At 41.2% G+C, this 22961-nt stretch overlaps 1 protein-coding gene across 1 annotated transcript in view; it reads left to right on the top strand.

Moving 5' to 3' along the window:
• The first annotated feature begins 2408 nt into the window (after window positions 1-2408).
• CA8 (carbonic anhydrase 8) overlaps window positions 2409-22961 on the top strand; it is a 46916-nt gene continuing 26363 nt past the window's right edge. The window contains exons 1-3 of the mRNA XM_069853172.1: window positions 2409-2457; window positions 2619-2810; window positions 6589-6713. Coding sequence (XP_069709273.1) covers window positions 2409-2457; window positions 2619-2810; window positions 6589-6713 — 366 coding nt within the window. The remainder of the gene's footprint in view (window positions 2458-2618; window positions 2811-6588; window positions 6714-22961) is intronic.

The following is a 22961-nucleotide window of genomic DNA, read 5'->3' as shown; positions in this document are numbered from 1 at the left end:
ACCACTGAGAAGAGCCTGGCATTATCTTCTTTGAACCTCTCTTTCAGGTATTTGTACACAGTGATAATATCCACCGTGAGCCTGTTCTTCTCCAGGCTGAACAATGCCAGATCTCTCACTCTTTCCTCATGTGAGTGATGCCTTAACTGTCTTGATGGCCCTGTACTGGACTCTCTCCAGTATCTCTACATTTCTCTTGTGCTGGGGAGACCAGAACTGGACTCAGCAACCCAGGTGTAGCCCCATCAGTGCTAAGCAGAGGGGCAGAATCACTTTGCTTGACCTCCTGGCAATACATTGACTAATACAGTCCAAGATATCATTCACTTTCTTTGTGGCAAGGGCACATGTCCCACCAGGACTCCCAAGACCTTTTCTGTCAAACTGATTTCCAGCTAGGGCTAGGATGGTGAGGGTTGGAAGGGACTTTAAAGATCATCCAGTTCCAACCTCCCTGCCATGAACAGGTACACCTTCCACTAGATCAGGTTAATCAAAACTTCATCCAATCAGGCCTTGAACACCTCCAGGGATGGGGCATCCATGACTTCTCTGGGCAACCTGTTCCTGCGCCTCATCACTCTCAAAAACCCCTCTTCGCAGTATCTAATCTAAATCTCCCCTCTTTCAGCTTAAAATCATTACCCCTTGTCCTGCACTCCCTGATAAAAAGCCTTTCCCCAACTTTTCTGTAGAACCCGTTTAAGTACTAGAAGGCTGCTATAGGGTCTCCCCAGAGCCTCTGCTTTTCTAGGCAAAACAAGCCCAACTCTCTCAGTCTGTCCTCATACAGGAGGTGCTCTAGCCCTCTGACCACCTTCATGGCCTCGTCTTGACTTGCTCTAACAGGTCACAGAATCACAGAATCACTAGGTTGGAAAACACCCCAGGATCATCGAGTCCAACCATTCTTATCAACCACTAAACTATGTCCCTGAGCACCTCATCCACCTGTCTTTTAAACACATCCAGGGAAGGTGACTCAACCACCCCTCTGGGAAGCCTGTTCCAGTGTCCAATGACCCTTTCCATGAAAATTTTTTCCTGATGTCCAGAGGTCCGTGTCAGTCCTATGCTGTGGACTCCAGAACTGAACACAGTGCTGCAGGTGAGGTCGCAGGACAGCAGAGCAGAGAGGCAGCATCCCCTCCCTCATCCTACAGGTCACTCTTTTGATGCAGCCCAGGACAGGGTTGGCTTTCTGAGCTGTATGCACTCATTGCCAGCTCATGTTGAGCTTCTCACTCACCAACACCCCCATGTCCTTCTCTTCAGGCTACACTCAATCCATTCTCTGCCCAGTCTATATCTGAGCTTGGGAAGGGACCGCACCAGTGCCCCGCTTGTCCCTGTCCAGGGGCAGCACTGTGCCCTTCTGGGTGGAAGTGTGGATCTGCTGGAGGGCAGGGAGGCTCTGCAAAGGGATCTGAACAGGCTGGACCACTGGGCTGAGTCCAATGGCATGAGGTTTAACAAGGCCAAATGCTGGGTCCTGTACTTGGGGCACAACAACCCTGTGCAGTGCTACAGACTAGGAGAAGTCTGGCTGGAAAGCTGCCTGGAGGAGAAGGACCTGGCGTGTTGGTTGACAGCGACTGAACATGAGCCAGCAGTGTGCCCAGGTGGCCAAGAAGGCCAATGGCATCTTGGCTTGTATCAGAAACGGCGTGACCAGCAGGTCCAGGGAGGTTATTCTCCCTCTGTACTCGGCACTGGTGAGACCGCTCCTCGAATACTGTGTTCAGTTCTGGGCCCCTCACCACAAGAAGGATATTGAGGCTCTGGAGCGAGTCCAGAGAAGGATGAAGCTGGTGAAGGGGCTGGAGAACAAGTCTTATGAGGAATTGATGAGAGAGCTGGGGTTGTTTAGCCTGGAGAAGAGGAGGCTGAGGGGAGACCTTATTGCTCTCTACAACTACCTGAATGGAGGTTGTGGAGATGAGGGAGCTGGCCTCTTCTTCCAGGTGACAGGGGACAGGACAAGAGGGAATGGCCTCAAGCTCTGCCAGTGGACGTTCAAGCTTGACATCAGGAAAAATTTTTTCACGGCAAGGGTCATTGGGCACTAGAACAGGCTGCCCAGGGAGGTGGTTGATTCACCTTCCCTGGAGGTGTTTAAGGTGTGGGTGGATGAGGTGCTGAGGGCACGGTTTAGTGTTTGATGGGAATGGTTGGACTCGATGACCCTGGAGATCTTTTCCAACCTAGTGATTCTGTGATTCTCCTCCTTGCACGCTGCCCTCCCCAGACGCTCCCTGGGCCCCGCGGGGACCCCCTGCCCGCCGGAGGAGGCGAGGGCCGGGCCGGGCCGGGGAGCCGCGCCTCCCGCTGCCCCCGGCGGGGCGGGAGCCGGAGCCGCCTCGCCCCTCGCCGCGCTGGGTCGCTGAGAGGCGCGGGAGCCGGGGCTGATGGCAGCGCCGCGCCGGGAGGAGGCTCCGGAGTGGGGCTACGAGGAAGGTGAGGAGCGGCCGGGCGGCTCGGGAAACTTTTCTGCGCGGCAGGGAGAGGAGGAGGCGGCGGTGGGAGAATCGAAATGGGGGAAGAGGAGGGAAAGCGTGTGGGGCGCGGGGGAGTGAGCTGCCCCGGCGCCCCCGTGACCGGCGTCCCTTCTGCCCCAGGAGTGGAGTGGGGGCTGATCTTCCCCGATGCCAACGGGGAGTACCAGTCGCCCATCAACCTGAACTCGAGAGAGGCTAAATACGACCCCTCGCTGCTGGAAGTGCGTTTGTCGCCCAACTACGTCGTGTGTCGCGACTGCGAAGTGACCAACGACGGGCACTCGATTCAGATTGCCCTGAAGTCGAAATCAGGTAACGCTGAAACCCGGCTTGGCTAAAGCTTGCGATACCCCGAGGCTCCCTGTACCCCCCGAGAGCCAGCAGCGAGCTCTGACATTGGAGGGGGGCGGATACTCAGATGGCTTGTCCAGAATTTTGCCTTCTGCTACCGTCACCTAGCTCGCTGGCATTAGTGGCTCTCTGCGTTCATAACATCATATAATAGTTTGGGTTGGAAGGGACCTTAAAGATCATCCGGTTTAACCCCCCCACCCTGGGCAGGGACACTGTCACTTAGACAGGGACTGGCACTTAGACAGTGGGATGCCAAAATTTGCCCTTGGTCCAAAGACCCTGTGGGTTAAAAGAGCTTTTACCGTTAATTTCAGTGCACTGTGAATACTAACTACAGAATTGGGCAGCTTAAGATAGGTAGTCCAGTTATATATGCTTACAATATTAATGAAGGGCAGGTAGCAAAGCAGTCCTCATTTCTTTATAGTTTTTTTTTCGGTGTCATTCATCAAATAAGAATTAGAAGCAAGTAATAAAAGAAACCGTTCCAATTTAAGTGGAATTGCAATATCTCAGCAAGACCTTTCATCCGAATAAGCTATTCTGTGTGAAGAAGACAACTGTCAAGGAAGTAGGGAGAGAAAAAAAAGTCCCTTGTACTTTCCAGCACTGTGGTAGCTCTTACCATGTGTTTGGAAGAGCATACAAGTTATTCTAACCAACTTTAGCTAGTAAGAGTCTTCTGGGGGCATTTAAACAGCTGAACATTGTCAAACTGTGAGACATTCCTTTCCTTCTGAGATCCCAGTAGTCCTGGGATCTCCAGCTGTGGTGGGAGTGTGGGAGTTGGTTCAGTTTTACACTGAATTTTTAAAAAGAAGGGTGTGTTATTTTAATAATGATGCTTTCTTTTATAGTTTCCTTTCCATGATAAATTGTATGTATTATTGTGACATAGAATATTTCTTTCCACAGAATTTCCACAAATTCCCAGTAGAACAGAAATTTTGTACTTCCAATTGGTTTTATTGCCTTCATCATCATCAGACCTCTTTTCCCAAGGACTAAGGTTCTGTCTGCAGGAAGGTTCATGAATTCTTCCGTGAAGGAAGTGAGTGTGGCCACAAACTACATCAAGGCTTTCAACACTTTACCTTTCCTCAAGGACAGTTTGTAATTAGTAGGAATAATTAATAACATGGGATCTGCACACCCAAATGAATGTGCAAAAAACAGTGGGGCCTTAGGAGAAGGAAAGACTTCTTTTTAGGCTTGAATGCAGTGTGACGCTGATCTGAGAGTCTTGAAACATGAGGAAATGTGAAATAGAATAAAAGTTTATGACTGAGACATGGAATTATGATTTAGGAAATCTTATTTTAGTTTCACCTTTTCCTTAGATTTCATGTTAAATAATTTCCCATTCTCCATTTGTAAACTGGGGATAATTTTGCCATTTCTAGGAGGGGGAAGACAACCTTTGTTATCCCTGCCAAGAGGAGAAGAGAGTTAATAAGCTGTGTTTGACCTAGTATTCTGGCCAATTTTCAGGGATTGAGGAAACTCCTGCAGCTTCTTTTCCTCACAGGGGATCTCTGATGACAAATCCATTTAGCCAGATTATTTTAATGGGAACTGTTGAGCACTAAATGCTTTTGAAACTCTGTCCAATTAATGTGCGAGAGATCCTCATCTACTCTAATGTTAACAGTCAAAGAAAAACTTCTTTGTGGAAAAAACCTAAACTGATTAAGACACATATTAAAAATCAATTTGTCATTACTGGTGATGGATTTTATCCTTTAATTCAGGCCACACAGTCCATCTGGAATTCCCCAATCCTTCTTATTATTTAATTGCAAACATATTCATAGGCTGCTTCCAGTTTGATCATTGTACATGTGGTATGCATTAGGTAGAAGAAGCATAACCAACTGTGTAATGGAATTGTATATTGAAAAATGCTTTAGAGGATATCCCACTAACAGAGTGGATTGCACAGTGGATAGTGGTTCCAGAATAATTGTCTAATGAGGATCAAAAATTGCTGAAAGGCAAGGCGAAGTTAAGCATGTTTCATGCATTGACAAAGATCAAGATTTGATGAAAGACGAAAGAAAGATAAACATGCTTCACGCATTGAAATACTTTTATAATGGGATCAATGTTATAACTTAAGCCTCAAAAATAAACTCTTTGAAGCTCCCACAGAGCCAGAACTACATCATACAGAGAACATTTGTTCTAGTTAAATTTTCTCTGGGAGTAATATTTGAAAACAGAGAAAATGCTCCTGTTTTCCTAAGCAACAGCACTAGTTGAGTATCCGGTTTCTTTTTATTTGTCCAGATTTCCCTAAATATTTGTTGTTTTACTCAGTGTTCACCAGATATGTAGTTTTCCCCAGTAGGATATAGGTATGGATAGAATATAGATCAAGCAAGTTCAAGAAGCAGCTTGTTTAGGACATTTCATTTTAGAAACTGTAATAGCTGTTAGAATAGTTATGAGGAATTATTAGAGGAGGATTAATTGGAATATTTTATTTTTTTTTGCCCAGTGTAATTGCTTATGAAAACCATTACTGGTCAATATTCTTTCAGTTTTTTTATATTACAGTTCTGTACTTTTGTTTTTGTGTTTGTACAGTTGCAGTGTGATCCAGTTACTAGATTATGTTTTAAGATTACACTATGTCAAGTGCTCCAACCTAAGACCATTTAGTTTGTATGTCAAAATAACTTTATATTATGGAACTTAAATTCCCTAAGACTGTAGGTTATGCAAATAAATTATCCTTATAAATTATCAAAGATTGTAAAAGATTAATTGAAAATCTATGAAATGTAAGCTAGAATTAAATGGCTTCTGGAGAAGACAGAATGTTCCTAAGTAAAATTCAGCCCTACCTAGAATCCAATATTCAGGGATTTCAGAGGGAAGTTACCTGCAGCTTGTGGACTAATGTTTTGATCTGAAGCAGATTCATAAATTCCTGAGCAGAATGTTTCCTTCCATTGGTTAATTCCAAAGTAGATTTGGCTTCACCAGGTACGATTGCTTGCTTTTACTACTTCTGTTGGAAGCCTCTATTGATGCAGAAGTATCAAGCTATTATATGTTTGTGTGTGTATGTGTGTTGCAATTGTGGATAGATGCTTTTAACAAAGTCTGGATGTTTTATAAAGTGAACTAATAAAAACTCCTATGGCTGCCTAGAAACTGTTTTTGAGTAAGTGAGGTATGTTGTTGCTCCCGTGTGTAGGTTTGATTATGTTTGGATACGGAAGTGTTCTCTATCTCAGAAGCCTGACAGGTGGTGTATGACTGAACACCTTAACCTGGCAAAATATTGGCAATCAAAAATTTTCTATCCGTTTCTGTGACTCATAGCAAATATAAGGGATGGGGAAGTTGGAGGCAGCTATTAGTTCAGTTCAGAACCCTCACCATCTGTTTATAGCACACAGCTACTGTCTTGATAAGAGAAATAAACATATCCACTCTGACTGATAAAGGTACAATGTTTTTATTTTGTGTTATGACCAGCTGTTTCTTCATAAAGCAAAGAGTGCAGCAGTTTCATGGTTGTTTGTAACTGCCTGAATTTGCCTTCTATTCCTGCACAGTGCTTCAAAAAAGCAAAGATATCAAGTCTGTCAACTTCACTCTTCTCCTTTCTAGTACTGCTGATATTAAAGAAGCTTGCAACAATCTCCCCCTTGTATTTGGAGAATATTTCAGTGGCTTGTCTGCTTAGAAGGCCAACTTCCTTACTGTTTGTCTTCTTTTCCAGTGTTAATAGGGGGTCCATTGCCTCGAGGACATGAGTTTGAACTACACGATGTTCGATTTCACTGGGGCAGAGAAAACCAGCGTGGTTCTGAACATACTGTTAATTTTAAGGCCTTTCCCATGGAGGTAAGAGTGACACTGGATCGCATAACACTCACTAAATGCAAAAGATTTTATTGCATAGCCTGAATTCCTAGTAGTCCAAAAGAGAGTTTCTTTTAAATCAACATTTTGTTGCTTTATATATCAACCACAAAGCTATCTTGCCGAGGTGTGCTTTAGTGCAGGTAAATTAGGATATGCATCTGGAATAGAATGCCTCCAGCACTTGTCGCATTGTATGATTAATTGGTCATAAAGTTAACTTGCAGAAATATTAACTTCTGTCTTAATAATATTAGTGTTCTAACAAGATCTGCCATTTCAACACTTCCTATGTCACCTTGACTAATAGCTGTAGATGGGGAGAACTAACAACTGGAAATATCTCCATGGTGAATAATATCTTAGGTAAATGTGGAGTAAGTGTAGAGCAATTTGTTCATGAAATAGCTTTATGTACCTGAAAGCTCTGAAGATTATGTGATATTCTTAGGTATGTTCTGTAATATCTCAATGAATTAGAGAATTCTAGTTTGTGATAAATAAAAGTGATAATGCAGTCTGAAAAAGAATATGCTGTTCATGGGGTGTCTGTTGGGACTCCTAGGCAACCCGAAGTGCTGGAACCTACTTTTCCTGCCCCCCAGCAGCTGTTCATCATATTACTTCACTGCCCACTGTCCTATTGATTACACTTGTCAAGAAGTGGCTTGGACTATCCCTTAGTTCCTGAAAAACTAGTTTTAACAGATAACAGCCCTGATGTTTGGTGATTTCAGCTTTGCAACTTTTATTTTGTTTGTTGTGCACTATTGTTTTTAAAGAAACTCAAGATTTCTTTTTTCAGAGCTCTTTGAAATATTTTTTGACTTATCTGTCAAAATCCCTCATGAGCCTGAAACTCTGTTTCCATTATCTCTGTATTGTTCAGTCCTAGGAAATTTGTTATTGTAGCATCCTTTCAGGAGTGCTGGACTACGGAAACAGAACCCATTAATAGAAAAGAGTATAAAAAGTATTTGAGCAACTGCAGCAGAGTAAGTTGTAAAAAGCTTGTGGACTTAGAACATTAATCTAACTCTTAGCATTGTCCAGGTATTTACTTTAAGAGTTATGGGTCAGTTCTTGGTCTCAGCTGTTTCCTATTCTGCACTGCTCCATCAAACTAAACCCATATATAAGGGGACTCACAGGAGCTTTTCAGGTGGATCGGAGGCAGATCCTGGCAGTGCAGGAAAGTTACTTGAACGAGAAAGACTTTTCAACCAAAGGGAAAGCAGAGGAATCATCTCTGCATCCTGATTATGTTGCGTAATATATTTGATATGATTTATATGGTCAATAAGGCCTTTGGGATACTGTAGAGTTCTCTAGGAAGTAGCTTTTTCATTGTGAAACAGATCTGCTTAGTGGTTTTCCTCAAGGCTGATCCAGCGTGTGGTGATCAAGAAATACTGACATAGTCTATGTAAAGAAGTGTACTTGGAATTCTGTCAGGGTCTCCTGTCTCCTTGTTTATTAAGGACCACTTTCCAATCTTGGCGTCATGTGGGAACAGTCTTTTAATAATCTGCAGAACCGCCAGAATTCTCTACTCCAAGTCAGTCCAGAGAAAACTATGCTTGACCCAGAGATGTAAAACAACAAACCTAATAAGTCACCAAGGGATTTCATTCTATTTTATAAACAGCAGCACGGTAGCTGTACAAATAGGATTCTGATACAGCTGAAAAACATCACCTGGAGGTGAGCAAGCTGATATTATCCTGTCTGTTGCATCTAAGCAACTTCCAGCTAGACTCAAATCTCCAAGAAATAATTTCCAACCCCAAAATTCTGTCACAGAAAAAATTGACTTGTGATACATTTTCAATACAATGTGAGTGTTTAGTTTTGCAAAGAGATCCTTAAGCAGATTAATTATTCTGGTGGAAAATGATAGCATAACTTGTCATATGCATATCAAATTGTCCAAATCAAATATTATACTTGAACAATAATTAAACAAGTGACCACTATAGATGTTCATGAAGGAGGACACCTGAGACTCTAGAATGGAAGGTTTTGTTTCTATTCCAGGAACTGCCTTGCCCTACCTAGGTTTCTTTATTATTTATTTTTTTGGAGAACAAGCATTTTAATTGAGGGACCAGGAGGAAATCATGTTCTTTCACTTTTAACATTAATATTGTTTTTTACAGTTGTTGGAAATTACTATATTCTGAATGCATATTTGGCTTAATTTTCATTGTATTCATTAGTTACGGAGCACAAACTGTGATAGGTGCCTATTTTGGCTATATACAAGTAAAAGTCTGGTGTATTTTACACTTTCATTCTGCACTAAATGCAAAGTATGCTGGCAGCTGTTTGTGCACAACTGCATGCCTAGATATATGTTGAGCACTAAGTTTGGATCCTCTACCAGTGGGGCAAATCTAGTAGAATATTTTCCTAAGAAATTAGAGAAGATTTACAAAACAAATTGTAAGGATTCTAAATTCTGTTTGTGAGAGGAAGACAAGTCAAAGGGATAAGCAGTAGTATGAAAGCATAAGTGTTTCATTGAAGTGGGTACAGATTATATACTCCATTGCACTATTCAGTTCTACAGAAATCAACTTTGAGTTTGAAGAGATCTATTTGAGATGACTAAGAGTATTTATTGGCTGCAATAGCAGCCTGTTTTTTTAGAACTGAAGACGGTAAGGCTTTATTTTATTATGTTGGACCAAGTAGTTGTGTAATAGCTTCGTATTATTGGCGTAATGATCTTGGTAAAGGATGACTTTAAGAGAGTGTTATTTTTTGAAGTTTGGAAGAGCACTCTTCAGTTACTTCCTTAGGCTCTTCACCTTTGATACATTAGCTGCTTTTATAGAAGTTAGGCAATATTGTGTATTGCTGGGTGATATTCTGTGTCTCTTACTGCAAAAATCTGTTATTTCTTGCTAGACAGCTGGGGCCTTTGCATGTGGTTAGGATATATAGGTTGATGATGAAACAGGTCAGACTACTCAACTTAATGTAACCTCTGGAATGGCTTCTTGAAATAATTCACAGTGTTGAAGAACATTATCCATGTGGCTTGGAGGCTGAGTTCATTTTTATTTTTGTAATTATATGAAGTGCAGCAAAGATGTATTTTCCACCTTCCTTGACTGAAGAAACCAGAATGTTGACAGTAACACACCAACTTTCTCTGAAACATTTGTGTTTGCAGTCAGTCAGGAAAGCAGGACAAAACAATAAACAGTTGTCAAAGGTAAATACTATAACACCTCTTCCTGAAAAAAGGAAAAGCAGAAGGTTGTATGTATCAGTACAATAATCCTCTCTTTGTTTCATGAAAACAAGAGCATGAAAGCTCTTCTTGCATTTTGGCCAGGAATTGGAAGGAGACATTTGTGCAACCTCCTCCAGAAATCTTTCTCACAAAGTACTTCTACTTCACAGAAACCGTGTTACTTTGCCTTTTGGCCGATGTTACTTTGGCCAGTGCTTGTGCTAAATATTTAGTAATGGTCTTAACATTAAGAGACTGTTTCTTGCCAAGCAATGGGATAAGATACTAAAGATCAGGTTATACTTTACAGTACGCATTCCCACAGAGCAGTAAAATCCACATTTATACCCACATGCGAGTTTCCTGAACCTGATTTATGTGTAAGAAAGAGAGGAACTATTTGATGTCTTTATTCCTCTCTTTCATGCCAAGATGGTGGCTTGGATAAGGAGGAAGAACAAATTAAGAAGTAATGAAGCTCTGACTGTCTCCCTTACCTTTGATGTGTAAGAGAGAGATAGAGGGGACAGAAATAGCAAATTACTACTATTCATTTTTATTACCAACAAAGTTAAAATAGGGGCATCTAAAAATGGGTTCCTGTTGTACCTGATCTCTCAATAAACACAGCATACCATAGTTCCAGGCCCAATCAATATACAGTCAATAAAGACAGGAAAGACAGCAGGAGAAAGTGAATCATATGGTGGCATCAGTATTGATATATCAAAAAAAATAAACCTCAAATGGTTTCACTGCTTCTGAAGTGAAGGGAAACAAGGAAAATTATGCCTTAGAGGTATCTCTTCTTCTTAGTTACTCAGGTGGTGACGTGACCAAAGGCACTATCTGACCATAAGGGAACAGTTGTTTCCAGGCCGCTGCTCTGAAATAAAACTGCATCTGAGAAAATAAAAAGGTTCCTTTCACCAAGTGTAATACAACTAGGATAATTCTCTGTAATCCATCCTCTTTAAAATGTAGGATTATATTAGCTGTGAACCACGTGAAAGCTCTCAGTAGAAGAGGATTGACAGAAAATAATATAAAAAAATGTTTCCAGGATGTGCAAGATTGAAAACTTTGTTATTGTTCTACAGTTTTTGGGTAAAAGAGAAGAAAATTCAGAAGGACCAGAATCGGCTCTGTACAGGAAAAAAAAGTTCCTTTCTGTTGTGTAATGAAGAACAGACTAATTCACTCTGTAGGCTCTTTCAGATCTAGTGAAATACTCTGCAATGAAGCTAAATACAATGCAGAAACACATCCTACCTTTGATCTGATTTAAACTGCTAAGTTTTTCTTTGTTCATGTGAAATGGTACTTGCCTAAGGATCTCATCAAACAGAGTTATAGCTTTAGGGCTTCGGGTTAGGTTGTTGACATTATGCTTAAGTCTTTACAGTCTTTGGTGTGGGGATTTCTCTCTGTCCAGCTGTGAAATCAGATACCTATGGACTGTGCATCTCCTTTCTGGCATTTTTTGAGAAGAGGTGTCATGCTTTCAACATGGAAATTTATTCTTTGCCAACTTTTAATATTTTTTGCCAATGCTATTTAATATTGCTGTCTGTTTTAATCAGTTTCTTATTAGCTTGCTAGCAAATTATTTGAGTTAAAAAATAAAACAGTATTTATAATTGTAATAGAAGACCTGGGACATAGTGTACTCACAAGCACGTCTCTCACTTTTTACGCAGAGACTTACACACTACAGTGGCACTGGGTAGGTGTGAATGGCAAGCGGGATTTAATCCATAGTGGGAGTAGTTTTTAATATGTAAGCTCAGTTCTGCTATCTGTGGATTTTTGCCAGTGGCTTTAATGGGACTATGATCTCAGTCATAAGACCTTGAAAAAAAATTTTAAACCAAGAAGTAAATCTTGTTGCCTTAGCTGGTTGCATTGATTACTTGCTTGTGAGAAAAAAATATAATTAATTCCACTCAATTTGGCAGCACAAGATCCATGAGGAATATCTTGCATAGACAGTTGTGGATTTAAGAGGAGGCAAAATGAACAGATTCCAGAAGAGTTTATGTGCTGAGGTCTGGAACTCTGCTCAAAAATTATCCAAGTTTTGTGGTGGAAAATTAACTTCTTACTCAAAGGCTTGGACAATTTTCTAAAATTTGGAATCATTGCAGATGAATACAGTAAGCCGTGATAAAAACAGTACATCTTGTAAGAAAATGATGACATTAATGTAACAGCTATATCCTTGACAGGTTATGAATAACAGCTTAATAATAGTTTAAAGTAGATATGCCCATTGGACCTTAGATAATTTTTGAGGACAGAATTGTGGAAAAACACAGGAAAATCAGGCCAATATCTAACCAGATGTTTCCAGTTTAATTTTCCAAATCTGCAGTGATTTATACAGAAACAATTTTTTTTACACATCATGTAGATGCCATTTACAAACATAACAATAACAGTTAGCTTTACACAGCACTTCCTGGGCAAAATTGGTCCTTGCACCAATTCCAGGGCATTCAGTAAAATGTATTATGTGGAATCCCAGCACCATATGTGCATATACTCAAGTATTGTTCCATATTTTTCAATATATTGTACACTCTGCAGTCCCCTAGTTGATTTGACTTCTGTTTGGTTTTTCTGTTATGGTACAAAGCTGGGAGGCCTCTGTCCCCTCCTAGTATACTGGGAAAACAGAAAATCAGCAACAATAGAAAAACAAAATTACCATCATTGTAAAAGCACACATGAACAGCTTATGACTCTTGAGATTGCTAGTTGCTAAGCCCTTTCAGTGTTACATTTTTATTGTTGTTGAGGGTTAATTTGACCTAAATAAGCACACACAGCCTCTGAAGTATACTTTGTTTCTAGGTGATTTATCAATAGGAGCTTGAAATAGCCCTTGTTTTGCTCAGTCACATAGCCTTTGAGTTTTTCAGGGAATATATCTATGTGCTTTGTGCTGTGGATTCATGAAAAAAGCGGGTGCAAAAATCAGCTGATGTGCTAGCATAAACATGCTTTTAGCTTGTCTGGTGCCTGAGAAATGCTCAGTTAAGCCCTTTGGAGGAACTGTAACTGTGGAAGAACTGTATGCGTCTTCAGAAGTAGCAAATGTGATTTCCCTTCTGGGCAAAACCTGCAATTTATTTTTTGGATTGTGGCAGCCATAGAAGCTGCCAGACATCAGGTTAAAGAAGAATGGCAGTAACAGTCTTTACTGAAGCTCCTTTATCCTTTTGTCTCACTTTTAAAAAAAGTTAGCCTATTTACCTCCAGTTGTGTATGGAGAAGCTTTATGGCTCCTAGGCACCTAAAAACTCTTTTGAGGTTGCAGTTACAATAGTCTGTGATTTGTAACTTCTCCCAGGATGGAGAATTTCAGTATTCTTTTAAGAAAGAAATGGCCCAAATAACTGGGCTTAACTGTTTTTCTGTCTTAGACCTGTCACTTGTGGAAGAAGCTGGGAAAGGGGATTCCTTATATTTTTATTTTCCATGCTGCATGCTTGAGTCAGGACCAGTTCATAGGCTGGCCCAAGTGCAGAAGGGAATACTAAGAAAGACAGATAATAGCTTTCTGATGCTAAGCCCAAAATTTTGTGTTATTTGTGTTATTGAAACACATATGGTTCTTAAGAGGTAAAAGATGAAAACCTGTAGGTCATCTAAGAGTTGAAAAGGCTTTGAAGGCTTCCAGAAGTATTTTCTGTCATGCTGAGTGCTTCACAAGCAGAAATAATATAATCTTTAAAACATCAGTGCAAGGAAGACAAGTTCTGCTGTTGCCAATGAACCAGTAGAAAACAAGTTCAAAGGGATTAAGTTATTTGGCTGTGGTCATGCATGATGCCTTTTCCAGAACTGACAGAGAACTGACTCATGATTCCTAGATGCTTGGATTCTAGTAAGACTTTCTGATATGGTAGTACTGTAATACTAACTTAGGTTGTAAATCCCACTTCAGCAATTTAACCACAGGGCTATCTGATGCCCTAGTCCATAGACCACACTGTTGCTGATGAGATAGTCTCACTGGTCATTTCTGCCTTCTTGCTGTGCCAGCATTAAGCTACATAATGAACTGTACTGGGGAAAATTTTAAGCTTGACAAAATGTTAAGAGTTTACGGACCTATGGGAAAGGAGGAAAGCGTAAATCCATTAGGCAGTCTATGAACTTGCAATTCAAGAGAGAACTATTTGAGATGCATAACAAAATTTGTTATTTCAATGAAAGCTTAGCCATCGTTAAAGAAAAAAAACCTTACTGAATTTCGTGGAGGAGTGCAGTATTGAAGGGCAACTGCTCACTAGAGAACAGTCAAGATTATGACTTAAGAAGATAACTGCAGTTGCAATTTCTCATTTCTTTAGAGATACCCTTAGCTTTCAAATGCAAAGAACTGTGGGATTCAAATAAATTATCAGTAAAATTTAGAAATTCAGCAGGGAAGGAGTGTTTTTATTCTACCTTCATTAGAGAATCTATTGTTGAACAATCCTTCTACATCTGAACAGCCTGATTTTAAGTCCAGGATAACAAATTGCAGTCAATACTTTGTGGAATTGGATTTGCTTATATAAAATGCTATGTCATATAAATAACACTTCCAGAATTAAATATTTAGCCTGTAGCACTTTGTGTTTTCTGTCATCCTGATGGCATTGCTAGTCTGTAATACCATCAGCTGTTCATCAAGGGCCAGTCCTTTTTTCCAAGCTTTGCTTTTTCTGACTGTGGAGCTATAGAAGCACATGCAGACCCATGCATATACCCGCTCAGGTTGACAGGAATCCAAAGTAAATGCAGGATGGAGGGTCCTGCTCTAAAATCCTAGCTTTTTCCTTCCTGGCCTTCATAGTTCAAGGGCATGTTTTCTGGGCCAGATGTGGTATCAGAGAACAGTAACCCGCTCTGTGGTGCTCCTTGTTTCACACACTGAGCAGAAACTTGGCACAGTGAAGAACCTGACCTATGAATCTTACAGTAATAACTGTATAGCTTTTAATTTTCTTACTGATTGGATTGATATTGAAAGTCAGCAATCTGGAATCAGTGGGTGTTTTGTCTCTTAATTCCTTTTCTTAGCTTGTATAATTTTATTACAGCTAGAAAAATATTAATTTTTGATTAATTCTGGTTTTCTTTTAAACTTCTCTGTGTGCTGTAACAGTAGCAGTGCTTTTGCTTTCAAATGGGAAGAAAAAATAAACACACACGAATTACAAATTACAGCATCCTTAGTTTCCAGAAATCCTTAGTTACAGAAATCCTTAGTTTCTCCTATACCCCTCAGTATTTTGCCAATGGTTTTTGTAAGAAATGGGCAAGCTAATGCCACATGTCAGCAGCCTCTGTGAGCAAATGAGGAGAAATTTTGATCATTTGTTCAGAGCCTGGACAAAAGAGGTCTATGTGGGGTTTACAAAGCTTTCTGTGGACTGGTGTCCTTCACAAAAACAAATAAAGAGATTGGTGTTGTGTTTACATTAATATCTTTAATATCTGTTTAATATCTTCATCAATGATCTGGACGAAGGGATTGAGTGCACCCTCAGAATTTGCAGACACCACCAAGTTGGGCAGGAGTGTTGATCTGCTTGAGGGGAGGAAGGCTCTACAGAGTCATCTGGACAGGCACGATAGATGAGTCAAGGCCAACTGTATGGGATTCAAGAAGGCTAAGTGTTGGGTACTGCATTTGGTTCACAACAACCCCATGCAACACTACAGGCTTGGGCACGAATGGCTGGAAGATTCCCTGTTGGAAAAGGACCTGGCGACCTAGCTGACTGAACATGAGCTGGCAGTGTTCTCAAGTGGCCAAGAGGGCCAAGGCATCCTGGCTTGTATCAGGAATTATGTGGCCAGCAGGTGTAGGGAAGTGATTGTCCCCCTGTACTTAGCACTGGTAGGCTGTACCTGGAATACTGTGCTCAGTTTTGGGCTTCTTACTACAGGAAGGACTTTATGCTCCTGGGGCATGTCCAGAGAATCATAGAATCATAGAATCACCAGGTTGGAAAAGACCCATCAGATCATCCAGTCCAACAATTCCTATCAAATACTAAACCATGACCCTCAGTGCCTCGTCCACCCGTCCCTTAAACACCTCCAAGGAAGGTGACTCAACCACCTCCCTGGGCAGCCTGTTCCAGTACACAATGGCCCTTTCTGTGAAAATTTTTTTCCTAATGTTCAGCCTGAACCTCCCCTGGCAGAGCTTGAGGCCATTCCCTGTTGTCCTGTCCCCTGTCACCTGGGAGAAGAGGCCAGCTCCCTCATCTCTGCAACCTCCTTTCAGGTAGTTATAGAGAGCAATGAGGTCTCCCCTCAGCCTCCTCTTCTCCAGGCTAAACAAAGGGCAACAAAGCTGGTGAAGGGTCGGGAATACAAGTCCTGTGAGTAGTGGCTGAGGGAACTCAGGTTGTTTATTCTGGAAAAGAGGAGGCTGAGGGGAAACCTTATAGCTTTTACAACTAACTGAAAGGAGGCTGTAGTGAGGTGGGTGTTGGTCTCTTCTCCTAGGTAACAAGCAGTAGGACAAGAAGAAATGGCCTCAAATTGTGCCACGGGAGTTTAGACTGGATATTAGGAAAAATGTCTTCACGGGAAGGGTTGTCAAGCACTGGAACAGGCTACCTATGGAATTGGTTGAGTCCTCATCCCTGAAGGTATTTAAAAGACGGGTAGATAAGGTGCTTCGGGATATGATTTTATATTAGACAGGTACAACTGGACTTGATGATCTCTAAGGTCTTTTCCAACCTTGGGATTCTATGATATACATATGTACTTCCTGCTGTTAATTTCATTTCTTCAGTGGACCAGCAGTTCTTTGTCTTATATGAAATAGGGCTACTGCACGCAATTACACTGTTCACAGGAAACATGGATCCCGTGTTAATATTAGGTGTTGCAATGTTTTTATTATTTTTTCAATATGACTTACCAATGTAGATACTTCTTTAGCACAAGTCATTTGCCACAGCAACTATGAAAGTGTTTCCTGAGATGATGCCAATAATTCAGTAGTCCTACTGTCCCACACCTGAAGACATGCCATACAATTGCCTAGACTACTCTGGCTGTTGCTTGGCTGGCATTTTGGAACAATAACAGATTTTTGGAAGGTTTCTTTGCAACCACTCCTTTATGGCGGAAGAAAAATAATTTTGTTTGCGACCATGTTACAGCTCACCCCTCTTTCAAAGATTTTCATGGAGAGGAAAGCACCTGTCAGCAAGGGTTCTGGGTCCTAGACTGCCCTGATGTCCCAGTCAAGCATTTATTCTGCATGTTTCAGCTGTGAATTTAGCTTTTCAGCTGAGACTTATAGTATCTTACAGTATGACTGTGAAGTTGTTTGAACAATATCTCTGGGTTACCTTGTACTCACTCCAACCTGATTTGTTTGCACCTAATTTCTCTGATTTTAGATTACAGACTTCTTTGTTCAGGGAATGTCATCTTGTTCTGTACATACTTGGAGCCTGACAACCCACAGACTAGACCTGCTAAATCTTTAACACTTTCAAGAAATTGTAACAAGCAGAAGTTCAGTAGAAGCTGTTTTTTCTCTTCTCCCACATTATATTAACCAGGAGGTTTTTAGCCCTAACAGTGTTGTTATCTATGTTTTTTTGCACTGCTTTCAGTTTGTCTTTCTAAGCACTGAAATCAGCGTTGCTTTCAAAGGTAGGCACAGAGTTCTCTTCGTGTCTTTTTTATGACAATGATGTATGCATGAAATTTTAAAGAAAATCTAATTTCTACTGAAATCCAGGGGTATTTTGGCACCTATCCACAACAGAAGCGTTGAAAAGTCTACAAGCATAAACAAAGCACAGTGATTAATAACCTAAATCCCTTGGCTACTTCCTCGTCCTCTCTTCTTCTTCTTTGATTTTGTCCAGAGTTCATGATCTAGTCATTTGCTTTTGTTTACATTTGCATTTTCAAATGAAGTGTATTTACCTTAACTGAACTATAATGTTTAACCATGCAGGCCTTGTTACTTGATGGGTTTTTATTGCTTTTTTTTTTGTGGCATGGAGTACATACACATACTCTTGCTTCTCCTAATGTATTTTTCAAACAGCCTCTGTATCAGTTCCATTAACTTTAATTTCCTACACCTCTCCTTCAGGCTATTAATAACTAACTTTCTATTTTTTTAATCACTTTTCTTGAAGCTGTGTACCCTGGTGATATCCTTGGTTTGGCCCCTTTGTGAAGATTTGGAACTTAATTACTGTATGTTATGGTCACTGCCAGCAGCTTAGTCAATTGCTTCCTGAAACAATTCAGTGCCAAGTCAAGTATCAACTCATAAATTCTTGTTCACATGCATAATAGCAAGACACAATTTTTCCACATTTTGTCCTCCTGTGATGTTGCTTATGCAATATCTGCGTTGTTGAAATTACACATAATCTTTGCACAACTAGGCTGTGTTACCTTCCATTATATCTAGCTGAAATCCTCAGCTTCATTTCATCCATCTCAAACCAAGAAAAAACCTTTATGCTCACCTTAGCTAGGTAGCCAGAATTTCTCATTTGTATTGTTCTGTTCTCAGCTTTTATGGCATGTTGTGAATGAAACTGAGGTATACTTACTACTAACAAACTTGTGTGAGTCCAGGAGAACAGTTCCTAGCTATACAATGTTTAGCAGAGCAGCTCTAAAGCTGCTTTAATTTACCTTAGGGATATATAATAGAATCATAACTTTGTTAGAGCTGTCCCCTCTTTCTCAGCAGTGACAGAAATATGACAAAAAGCAACATGCTAAAAATTTCCAGACTAACTGTTTTAGATGCAACACTGGCTAAGATGTGATGATGCAGTAGTCACCTAACTATTAGACTTTTGAGGTACAGCCTATGTGGATTGAAATAAGAGCCGGGAACATATGAGAGCAATAATATGTCCCTCATCCTTCTTGTCCTGTGTTTTACTAGACCAAGCAAACTTTCCTGGATCTTGCAATGGCTAGTTGCACAGCTAATAAGAAACAGCTGCATAACCTTGTTCTAACCAAGGGACAAAGCTTTCCAGGAGAGTAATTTACACATGACGCAGCATGCATTGAAGAAAGTAGCTTTTGTAATAATTAGCTCCTTAGTTAAAATTAAGAGCATTGAAAGTGGAAGAAGCATAATGGGTGATTGCAAGAGCAGCATAGATTCAAGCAAGTCTAGTGATGATAGCGTCAGTCTGCTGTTCTGTGGTTTAATGTGCAGAACTGAAGAGGAATTATTTAAAAATGACAGTCATCTACTGTGTGTAGGGCACAGACGAGAGCCTGTTGAACAGAAGGATCCCAGATGTCACAGCCTCTTGCAATATGGTCTATGGTTGCCAGTTAGGTTGAGGTAGGACCTACGACTGGGCTGGGCCGGTGTTTCATGTTGCCTCCAGCTTCCTCAGCTGCTGATTTTTTTCAGGCATAAATATCCTGTGGGGCCTGGCTCTCATGCCAGGGAGGTCAGGAGGAGTTCTGCAGTTGGCACATTTCCCCTTCAGTGTGGTGTAGGCCTGGCACTTTGTTCCAAACTGCCTGGCTTAACCAGTGGAAACACTGCACATTAAACAGCTTTTTATAGGGTTCCCAATAACAATTTAGAGTTTCAGTAGTTTAGCAATAAATATTCATAAGGAAAGCAGTTACAGTATATAGACTCCTTTTTAAGGTAGCAAGTCATTCCAGATTGTGCAGGTTTATAGCAAATTTCTAACAGTAAGATCATAGAATCATAGAGTGGTTTGGGTTGGAAGGGACCTTGGACTGGGACATGTTTCCCTAGATCAGGTTGCTCAAAGCCTCATCCAACCTGGTCTTGAATGTTTCTAGGAATGGGGCTTCCACTGCTTCTCTGGGCAGCCTGTACCAATTCCTCACCACCTACACAGTAAAAACTTTATTCTGAATATCTAATCTAAATGTCCCCTCTTTCAGCTCAAAACCATTACTCCTTGTCCAATCACTGCACTCCCTGTTAAAGACCCCCTCCCCAGCTTTCCTGTAGGCCATGCCTAAGTACTAGGACACTGTAAGGACACCCCAGAGCCTTCTCTCCTCCAGGCTAAACAAGTGCAATTCTCTCAGCATGTCCTTGTATGGGAGGTGGTCCAGACCTCCGACCATCTTCATGGACTCCTCTGAACTTGCTCTAACAGATTGATGTATTTCCTGTGCTGACTCCTCCAGAACCAAACACAGTCCTGCAAGTGGGGTCTCACAAAAACAGAGTAGACAGGGAGAATCACCTTCCTTGACCAGCCTGGTCACACATCTTTTGATGCAGCCCAGGATGCAGTTGGCTTTCTGGGCTGCATGCACTCATGGCTGGCTCATGATGAGCTTCTTATCCACCATCACCCCCAAGTCCTTCTTCTCAGGGGTGCTCTCAATCCATTCTCTGCCCAGCCTGTATTTATATTTTAGATCGCCCCAACCCAGGTGTGGGACCTTGCACGTGGCCTTGTTGAGCTTCATGAGGTTTGCATGAGCCCACCTCTCCAGCCTGTCAAGGTCCCTCTGGGTGACATCTCAACCCTCCAGCGTGGTGTCATCATCAGGCTTGCTGAGGGTGCCCTCAATCCCACTGTCCATGTCTCTGACCGAGATGTGAACTGTTCCAGTCCCAATACCAACCCCTGAGGAACTCCGCTCATCAGTGGTCTCCATGTGGACATTGAGCTGTTAACACGGCTCTTTGAGTGCAACTGTCTAGCCAATTCCTTACCCACCAAGTGGTTCATCCGTCAAATACATGTTCTCTAATTTAGAGACAAGGTTGTCATGAGGAACAGTGTCAAGTATTTTGCAGAAATCCCAGCAAATGATGTCAGTTGCTCTTCTCTTGTCCATCAATTCTGTAACTCTATTGTAGAAAGCCACCAAATTTTTCAGGCACGATTTGCCCTGAGTTAAACCGTGTTGGCTGTCACCAATCACCTCCTTATCTTCCATGTGCCTTAGCACAGGCTTCAAGAGGATGTGCTCCATGATCTTGCTGGGCACAGAGGTGAGACTGACTGGCCTGTATTTCCCTAGGTCTTCCTTTTATTCCATTTTTAAAAATGGGCGTTACGCTTCCTGTTTTCCAGTCAGTGGCAACTTCACTGGGCTGCCTCAACTTCTCAAATATGATGGATAGTGGCTTGACAACTTCATCTGCTAGAACATCATAACTATGGAGTTTCAAAACATTAGCTAACAAGTTGAGTAGAGCCTGTCTTGTGCAGCTTGTTTGTACTCTGAGTGAAAAGCACACAATGGTAAGCTGCCAATAAACTGCAGCTGATTATTTGAAAAAACCTTACATGATTATGTTCGTATCGGAGACTGGCACCCCTTGTGAGTATGCACTTTTTGTATAGCTGCCTCAAATGAACCTAAAACTGAAGGTTAGTAGAATACAGAGCATTAATCTAATAAGCCTTTCTGGCTATTGCTGCTTGTAAGATGCAGATGCGTGGGCATGAAGTTGTCATTATGCATGGGCACTATTTTATACTAACAGTTTCAAGATCTGTAAAAGCACTGGGGTCTTTCCTCTGTGCACAACTGATTCCCATAAATAATAACAGGCCGTGTTCTTTGTGGACTGTACTCTCTAGAGTTCAAATTTTGTAATGTTTGTAGACTTTTTTGCCGTCTTACCTTAACTGTTATCTGATGGCTTAATCTTACGTCATATTTCAAATAAAAAAGCAAACAAAAGGCAGAACAGCTCCAGAGGACCACGCAAATACACAGGATAAATGATCATTTGAAAGTAATACTTTACCATAAATACTCAGGCTTTACTACTTCCATGCTAGTATTTCCCTTTCTGATCACTTTTTCATATGCTTACTCAGCCCCTATCTGAGGTACATTTTTCCTGTTCTGTAGAAAAATTAATTTGATTTGACTTCCATTTACTTATGGTTACATTGGCATTAATTTATTTATTTCAGTGTGTATGCATGGACTTATCAGAGTTAGAGCAAAAGATGTGAGGCCTGTTGGCCTGTTGCTAGGAAATATTAATTATTATTTTCCATTAGGTTGCCTGTCTAATTTCAGTTTGCAAATCCCTAATGACAGAACCTTTTCTGTGAGTAGCTGTTCTGAATATCAGCTTTATTCAGAACATGAGAACATAATAAATATGTTGCTGGATCAGGCCAGTGGTCCATCCAGTATGCTGTCTTTAGCAGGATCAGTAAGGGATGCTGTATAGGGTGAGCATGCGAGCCTGAGCACTTTTTGTTGTGCTCCGTAGTCATTTACCATCATAGTCTAAGAGTGCTAGAAGCGGCATCTCCACCTGTTCTCTTTAGTGCCTGGTTTTGGACTAATTTGTCTAATCCATTTTTGAACCTGCTAATACTATTTAGCACCACCATGTTTGTGACAGCAAGTTTACAGCCTGCTGTGTAAAAAAGAGGTCACTAATCTGCTGTAATTATCTCCAGCTCTAAGGAAGTAACACAGTAACATCTTAAACACAGATCAGGAGTCCTAAAGAAGTTCTGCCTTGGGCTTTAGAAACCCAGTACAAAATGGTGCTTCTTGTTCAAGAGCCTATTATATATTTTAAGCATCCTTGAGGAGAACCTCAAAGTTAGAGAAACCTTTGGACCAGAAAGTGCTGACTGCATATTTCAATACCTTTAGTAATGTTGGTTACTACACCTGAACCTAGTCTAGGGGTGTCTACATCAGCCTTAAGGACATCCCTTTTGTGTCTTTGTTTTATTGTTGTGATTTTTTTTTTTTTTTTAAACAGATCATCCTGACATCTGTTGAGCTGGTGGGCGGGAAGGCAACCTGGATGGGATACAGAGACCTAAAGATACTCTTAAAATGCATAGCCAGTACTTAACTTACTCTCCCCTTGTCCACTGGAGATGTGGGAAGCGGTGCTGGCCAGTAGGCTGGTATGGGTGTTCCACAAAAAGCAGTTACAGCTGCAGGGCTTTTCACACTGTGGTCACCCT

This window comes from Phaenicophaeus curvirostris, chromosome 3, assembly GCF_032191515.1.
Source record: "Phaenicophaeus curvirostris isolate KB17595 chromosome 3, BPBGC_Pcur_1.0, whole genome shotgun sequence".
Taxonomy (NCBI): Eukaryota; Metazoa; Chordata; class Aves; order Cuculiformes; family Cuculidae; genus Phaenicophaeus; species Phaenicophaeus curvirostris.
This window is presented reverse-complemented; position numbering and strand designations above follow the sequence as displayed.